This window comes from Xyrauchen texanus, chromosome 39 (genome assembly GCF_025860055.1).
Source record: "Xyrauchen texanus isolate HMW12.3.18 chromosome 39, RBS_HiC_50CHRs, whole genome shotgun sequence".
NCBI classification, from domain to species: domain Eukaryota; kingdom Metazoa; phylum Chordata; class Actinopteri; order Cypriniformes; family Catostomidae; genus Xyrauchen; species Xyrauchen texanus.
The window spans coordinates 3,488,936-3,497,600 of record NC_068314.1 but is presented as its reverse complement, the minus strand read 5'-3'; the positions used below and the strand labels follow the sequence as shown (position 1 = coordinate 3,497,600).

At 38.6% G+C, this 8,665-nt stretch overlaps 1 protein-coding gene across 1 annotated transcript; it reads left to right on the top strand.

Moving 5' to 3' along the window:
- The first annotated feature begins 2,080 nt into the window (after window positions 1–2,080).
- Window positions 2,081–7,444, top strand: LOC127632790 (protocadherin-20). The gene is made up of 2 exons (XM_052111563.1): window positions 2,081–2,233; window positions 3,252–7,444. Exons 1-2 carry the CDS (start codon window positions 2,183–2,185, stop codon window positions 5,847–5,849), a joined length of 2,649 nt encoding a protein of 882 aa, XP_051967523.1. The 5' UTR covers window positions 2,081–2,182; the 3' UTR covers window positions 5,850–7,444.
- Window positions 7,445–8,665: the final 1,221 nt, after the last annotated feature.

The following is an 8,665-nucleotide window of genomic DNA, read 5'->3' as shown; positions in this document are numbered from 1 at the left end:
GAACAAACACTTTTTAGGGTAATTTAACAAAAATGACTAATTTTCAATGTAGTTGTCTCTATATTAAGCTGGAATAGACTAACGTATTTTTAACATATAAAAATGACACTTCAGGGTTAAAGAATCGTGTTCTCATCATGTGATGCAAAGCTGTTTTGAGACTTCCATTGGTTGGAGTTAAATCACTACAGAGATAAAATTATGTGGGGATTTTGTTTACTGTTTAACCCTTTAATGCATACCTCTGTCTTTAGAGTCCCAGGACCTCATTCCACCCCTGTACCACATCCATTTTTGGAGTTGTGCCCACACCTCTTTAGTATTCCTCAACATTTCTCTTCTGAAAAGTGTAACAAAACAACAAATATATGGATGCATTTATAACTGCTTAATTACCAAAAGTGAATAGGTTCATGTTTTAAATAAAGAATAATTTATGATATTTTAAATTTATATATTTTTGAGAAAATACAAATATGTAACCTATGTGTAGTTTATGTGTAATGTCTAGCTCAATATGTGTTTGACAGACAGTTGAGTCTCAGGAAATGTCAGTGTGGATGTATTTAATCCCGTTCTAACATTCGCTGCATCATGTCTTCAAAATATGAAAAATAAAACATCAGAATATATTCAATTAATGAAAATGTTTTGACACTATCTGGACATTTTGTAGATCCATTTGTGATTGATTCACCTGCCGGGTCACTACAGACCCGAGTATGTCATAATGTTTGGTGAAAGACACGTTCATTTAAGGGTCAAGAGAACATCATCTCTAGGACAGAGTACATGTTTTGTGTGCTGTTACTTTGTGTGTAGATCTCCCACGCTTAAGTCAGATGGACAATATGTTCCCAATTGTTCAGCATATGTTGCTTTGGTTAAAACGAGCTCAGATTAAGAGAAGTTGATTTGGTGAAGGTTACGCTGATGGATCTCCCGACTCATTCTTATCAACTCACTAATCCACACACATTCATTAGCAGTGATGTGATGCTCTGGATCTCAACTGGTTTTGCTTCAGGACAAAGATTTTACATGGAACTTCATCAAGTGGCAACCCAACACAGTACCAAAGGTGTTTATCATACAAAATTAACCCAAAAATATCTTTAAATAAAAGGGTTATCCTAATTTAATCTAGGGTTGTAGGTTTTTATTATGCATCAATAACAATTTATTTTCTCTCTGGATAAATAGATGCAGTAAATAAGCGTGTCTGGTTCAAAGAGTACGACAGAGAGAGTGAGCTTGTTTTTCAGTGAGTAATATTTTCTATCAGAGTCTGTGAGTTTTATGTAAATAAGGATTAATGTAATCTCAAGTGTATCTCTCTCTCTCTCTTTTTCCTAATTTCCATCTAGAAGTTATTATTTTGTTGACATTGTGTTAATCTATACAGAAATCTATGCAGTCTAATATTCCACTTATAAAAAGTTACATAGTTGGGTCAACTAATCAGAATAAAGTTCCCAGTTAGAACCAAAAAGGGATTTACACCTTCATGTCATTGCAGCACCTTATTAAGAATGAAAAACCCATATGTTCTGGTGCTTTAAAGAGATCAAATCACTGCTCTGATAAACCTAAATTACAACATTAACTTTTTAATCTGTAAAACCCATACATTTTTTATATTATTATTATTAATAATAATACAAATTATTAATTATTATTATTGTACATAATCGTTTATTTTTTAAATATAATATATGTTTAATATTTGGCATAAATTTATTTGTTTTTTGTTCTTAATATTTTTTATCATACTCTGAAAAGCTAAATATTTAATATATTTTTTTCAGGAATAAAAAATTTAAATTGTATTTATTTATTTATTTTTAATTATTATAATTAAGTACAATAACACTTATTACGCTGATATCGGACAGGACAATTTCATGAAACACAGTATGACAAATTATACTCAGCTCATGTTCATGAGACAGACATGTTCATTAGGATAGCCCGCCTCCCTTTTGCGTGAACGCTGATTGGCTGCGCAAAGCATGTTGGGCGTGTCCGCGGCGTGTCTGTCAGATGAATGACTGTGGCGCGTCAATTGTGGATGGGGCAGTGAGAGAGTGAGAGCTCAGCCGCTCTGCGCGCTCAGAATGCGGCTGCTGCTGTAGACTCGTCCCGCTCCCGTTCCCTGGGACGCCAAAACTGAACGGGAAACATGTGCAACACTAAACGGACAACCTGCCTTTACAGAAAACGAGAGTTCTGGGTAAGTTTATTTGACTCTGAAAGAGTAATCTGTTTATCATGATATCAAATACTCTTAACAATGGTAAAATATTTGTCTACTATAATCATTTTCATTATGAACATTAAGAAACATTATTAACTGATGCAATCCAAAGCACATCATTAGTTGATTCAGTTAAAATACTTAAAATGTATTTATCACAAACGTATTTATAGGCTATATACATTATGTCATATATTTATTAATATTTTCAATAATATATTAACGTCTGTATTAAATATATAGGAAATTATTATAGTAAACGTGTTAATATGCTTTTGCTGGCCCAGTTGCAGTCCCTCACAATTACAGAATTCACAATGTTAGTTTCTCCCAAAAAACTGTAGATGCTTCAGGTATTATTATTCCCATATTCCAATCCAGATTTTAAACTGACACCTCAAAATTATGTCATCATTTACTCATCCTCGTGTTGTTATTTCAAACTTGACTTTATGACTTTCTTTCTTCTGTGGAATACAAAATGAGATTCTAGGCAAAACGTTAGCCTCTGGCACCATTTACTGTCATTGCGTTTTGTTTCCATACAATGGAAATGAATGGTGACTGAGGCATGTCATTATGCTTAACACCTCATTTTGTGTTCCACAGAAGAAAATGTCATGTAGAGGTTTGGAACCACATGAGGTGACTAATAATGAGTTAATTATTTTTCTGTAAACTCCATTTAACCACCACTCTCAAAATAAATAAATAAATGTAATAACTGCAGGTGGTTATGTTTAAGAAATTGCTTCCATGGTATATTTTTGTAATATATCTTATGGCATATAAGTTAGGTTAGATTGAAAGGTATGTAGATGTAGATCCAGTTTGACCATACGTGTTAAACCTAACTGCTTTTGATATATTGAATACATCATGTATATATGCACCTTTCATGGTGGCTACATTTGTCTATATATGCTTTTTGATTATAAATTATGATATTTGTATGATGATTCTTATTAAATGTATAATTTTCTGTTTATTTCAGGGTTTGGTCACTCTCCTTCTTTACACCAGCCCCCTCTCCTGCTCATCAAATTTCAGTCACCTCATTTATAAGATAAAAGAAGGTTTACCTAAAGGGAAGCTCATAGGGGCTATCGGTAAAGATTTAAACTTGGATCTGACAGTAGAGCCCCCACGTTCCTTCAATCTGGAACAAAAGATGGCAAGCCAGCAGTATGTGAATTTGAATAACACATCAGGGGAGCTGTTCACATCTGCCGTGGAGATCGACAGAGAGGCTCTGTGTGAAAACTCCCATGAAGGTCAGGGCTGCACAATCTTCCTGGATGTGCTGATCCTTCCCCAACAGTACTTTCAGTTAGTTAAGATCAGAATCGTCATAGAAGATATCAATGACAACCATCCACATTTCCCCATAGATGAAATCAGACTATCTGTGCCAGAGAATGCACCGGTTAACGCCAGGTTTGCGGTGGAGCAGTCCGCGGTTGATCCTGACATCGGGATTTACGGCGTTCAGACTTATTGGCTTATAAATGACTATGGAGTTTTCACTCTAGATGTTGAGGAGAATGAAGGGGGTGAACTGACACCCTTCCTCATCATTACAGAGTCTCTTGATAGAGAAACACAATCGGAGTATGTAACTGACATCATAGCGGAGGACGGGGGCTCTCCGCCACTCCTGGGCACTGCAACTCTGAGGATTATTATCACGGACGTCAATGACAACTGCCCTAAGTTCACAGAGTCGCAAGTAAATGTTACGCTTTATGGGAATGCTACAAAAGGTACCCAGCTGACACGTCTCCAAGCCTATGACCCAGATGAGGGGGCCAATGCCCTGATAACATATACCTTTAGCGAACGTGTCACCCAAGAAAGCAGGAACCTGTTTCGTTTGGATAGAATCACAGGGGTAATTAAGCTAGAGGGAAAAATAGACAACAACACTGGAAAGCTCTTCAAGCTAATCGTACTCGCCAATGGGCCAACATGTATTCCAGAAGTTGTGACAGTTTCTGTTCATGTTATCAAAGAGCTCTTTGGCCCACCAGCAGTTATACCACGCTATATTGCGTTAGAAAAGGATGGTGTTGTCAATCTAAGCGAGTCAGAGCCACCGTTTTCCCCAATCGCATTTTTTACCATCAAAAACACTGACCCACGACAGAAAGTAGAGTGTCGTTTAGAGGGTACCGGTCCATTCCGGCTTGTACCCTATGAGCGTTTCAAGAACGAGTATTTGCTTGAGACCACTGAACTACTAGATTATGAGCAGAAACAGAATTATGAACTGATTGTAGTGGTTCATAACTCTCATGGATTAGTAGTTAAGACCATTGTAAAGGTCCATGTATTGGACGTTAATGACAATGCTCCAGTTTTCAAGAAATCCCTCTTCGAAATTACAGTGGATGAGAACAACCCTCCAAATACGTTCCTCACCCAACTTCAGGCAACTGATGCGGATAGCGACAGCAGGGGCGAGGTGTATTACCAACTTGGTGCCGACGCTCCCACCATTTTCCTCCTGAACAGGTTGACCGGAGTCTTGACCGTGTCCACCTCTCTTGACCGAGAGGAAAAGGAAACCTACCGATTCATGGTGCGAGCCGTGGACCGTGGAACGCCAAGAAAGGAGTCAATCGCCACTGTGATAATCACTGTGCAAGATCGTAATGACAACAGTCCTCGCTTCATCAACAAGGATTTCACTTTCTTTGTCCCGGAAAACTTTCCAGATTTCGGGGAAATCGGGGTGCTTACTGTGACGGATGCAGATGAAGGGGAAAATGGCTGGGTGGCGCTGTCCATCATCAATGGAAGTGACATCTTTGTGATTGACACAGGACGAGGAGCATTAAGGGCAAAGACGCCTCTAGACAGGGAGCAGCAGGGGACATACTATGTCTGGATTGAGGCCGTTGACGGAGGTGAACCCGCCCTTTCTTGTGTCACCATGGTGACCATTCTCCTCCTGGACGTCAATGACAACCCTCCAACTGTTCTTTTCCCCCAGTCCAACCAGTCTTACATGCTGGTGCTTCCCAGCACGCTACCAGGAACATCTATAACGGAAGTCTACGCCGTGGACCGGGACACGGGAATGAATGCTGTTATTGCATACAGCATCATCAAGAGAACAGATGGAGAGCCAGGCTCATTTGACATTGACCCGTACACTGGAAACATTACCCTGAAGAAATCCCTGAGCAACCGAGGCCTCTACAGTCTTTGGGTCAAAGTCAGGGATCATGGTCAACCAGAGCTGTACTCTACAGTCCTGGTCAACCTTTTTGTGAACGAGACGGTGAGCAATGAATCCCACATTCAGAGTCTGTTGCCCAGGGTGGCAGAAATTGAGGATGAAGTCCCTCCCATCAAGAAACCGAGGGAGGGTGATCGAGTGCCAATTCCATGCAGCGAGTACCATGTCGTACTGCTCGCTCTGACGGCTACCTGCCTGGGACTGTTTCTTACAGTCTTGTCATTGGTTACGTACATTTGCTGCAAGAAGATGAGAAAGCCTAAAAAGAAACGGTTGGACGTTGAGATTCCTTTAAAACTGAACCATGAAACATTGGACAGGAACACAATGGAAATTTCAAACATATGACACTGGAAAGCACAGAGACTACAACAGACTGCTTTTACTGCCCAAATCAATCTGTTTACAATGTGTTTTGTGCAACTTATATTTTGATTTTAAAATTATTTGAAAATATAATGTATATATTATGCATACTGTGTTTTGTACTGTATATATATATATAGACAAGATCACTGCAGTATATATGAACATTTTGCAATTTGCTGCCCAATAAGCTTTTAATGTAACTTATCATACAAGCGTAAATGGTGCCCTCAGCTGTTGTGTCAAATTGTCAAACCTTTTAAATGCCTATCTTTAAATCCCAATGCAGTAATTTACAAAAACAATGTTCTGCCCCTGGAAAGGTGTTCCCATTGAGATATAATATGCCTCATGTTTGTCATCACTCTTCTGAATATGAGCTTTTGCATACCAAGATGGTTACTCAAGTGTTTCTCCCTGAGTCAATATTTTTACATGCGCTTTAAAGGTCGATTTCAGTTAGACTAAATCAATAGTTCACCACATAATAGTTCAGTCGTATTTTTGAGAAGTTTATCTAACAGACCTAGATATTGCAATTGTAGCTAGTTGTCATCCAGCAATACACTTTAATCGGACCACAATTGGCCTCTGCGTTTTGTGTGCACTCTGAAAGACAGAGGTGACACATGACGTGTATTTCTGGCACATGCTCAGCTGAAGTATTCGATTACGCATTGTGCCACATATACTTTGACAGACGGATGAAAACTGTGCAAGTTGTAGCTCAATTATAACTGTGCATGTACATGTACTGAGTGACATGTTGCTGGACATCTTTCTTATGTTTTCCATAGGATACAGTGTTGGTATGAATAGATTCTAGGCTGGAATGAAATGTCCCAATAAGCCTTGTAAGCTGGGTGCACACTTTTTTGTCCTTTAAAAATGTTGTTTCTCAGATTGCTCGATATAATCCCAATGAGATCTTAAAAGCCAAGGCATACTGTGCGACATGAACTGCCATTTATGCAATACTCTAAGATATACTGTGCTAACGTTTGTGCTAATGTTGGCACTGTTTTGCCTGGAAAAAGAGACATGTAAGTTTCTGGAGTTTAAATAAATTCAATTATATAGACCTTTTTACAAAACAAATAGTCCCAAAGCAGTCCAACGTCTGTCATTGTTCTGCAATTTGTTGGCTGCTCATTTTTAATTAACAAGATGTTTATTTTTCATGTCATATGATGAGCCAGTATCAACATTTTAACAGAACATTTTCTCTTTTTTTGGTTCTTTAATAGACGTCACAGGAGCAGTCGCTTCATAACAACTTTGTTGATGGCTAAAATGTATTGAATGGCAATTAATTGTTCATCAGTCAGCATGTCACACTAAGCGATCATAGACTCAATTATGCCCTACGATGTAAAAACAACGTAAAACCTTTTTACAATTCCAAAAATGTGTTTCTGATAACAAAACAATTTACAGTGTGCAACCGGCTTTACTTGATGACTTTTGATGTTTGTAATCCCAGCTCAGATTTTTCTCTCAAAGACACTACATACAACTATACTACATTTCTCCGATTTTATTTCTCTGCTGTGTTACGAAAGAATTCTTAAACATTAAAGTGCTTTATTTTCTTATTAATGTCTTGTATCTGTCATGGATTAGCAACTAAACAGGTATTCGATGCTGAAATGACTCATTGTTCAAATACTTAATCTACATGTTTATGGATCGTTAAATGGACTAAGAGTGATAATGGGAATCCATAGACCATCTCATTGTTTCTTTCTGGATGCGCATCTGTCTTGGAATGTGTTTGTGCACTGGATAGATTCAAGATTTTCATTGGAAGAGATCAAATCAAAAGGTAATTGACTTAAACAGACAAAGAATGTCATGCAACCTTTGATGCCTCACTTAATCTTTGCATGAAGGTAGTGTTATCATGTCAAAACATTCTGCTGGTGACAAAACAATATTGAAAGCTTTAGATTTGAACTCTAAGGAGTTAGTTGTGCATGTTTAACTGATATCAAAACATGTCATAGAGGTAGAGAATGTTCATCAATATCAATTTAGCCCATGATTCCTTGCTCTCTTCAAGCATCTAGCGTTACATAAGGGGGGCGTTAACCGAGTCCTTTTATTGGCATTCCATTCTGCTCTTTCTAATCTTCCTCTTTGTGTCCGACCAATGGGACGCCCATACACTGTCCCAACCCGTCACAGAGGTCAAAGCAGGAGTGTGTGCTTAGCTTGTCATCACTCGAAGAACTCCATTCATCTGTCCAAAACAGACGAGTGCAGCATTTCCACTCACCACTTCTTTTATTCGGAAAGCCAGTTGGGTTTCATTTTTCCCTTTCTCTCTCTGGAACACACTGAAACACTCTTTAACACACATTGAAAAGCAGTCATTTAAAACCACAGGAAGCCGTAAGAGAGATAATATATCGAGGCTTTGCAGTGCACAGGTTGCGAGCATGGCCAGGCGACTGGGGTCAGGTTAACTGGTTAAGCTGCTTACGCCACCACCAACATGTGTTAAGAATTCAGTGGGAGTCTGAGATCCGCCAGTCCGATTTGTCAACATTTCCATCGGAAGGTCATGTTCAAGTGTTGCATCCTCCACGAAAACCTTGGGAGGTCCAGATAAAGATTTCACATAACAAATAACTTTAATACAGTAAAAAACGAATGCATACGGTAATGAGAGTCATCATTGAAAACAATGGGAATAGTAAATGTACAGTGCAGACAGTGGAGTGCTAACATGGTCGCCGACGATTTGCTAATTGGCAATGTGAACGCACCGTTACACTCCGTCAGCACTGAGAGCG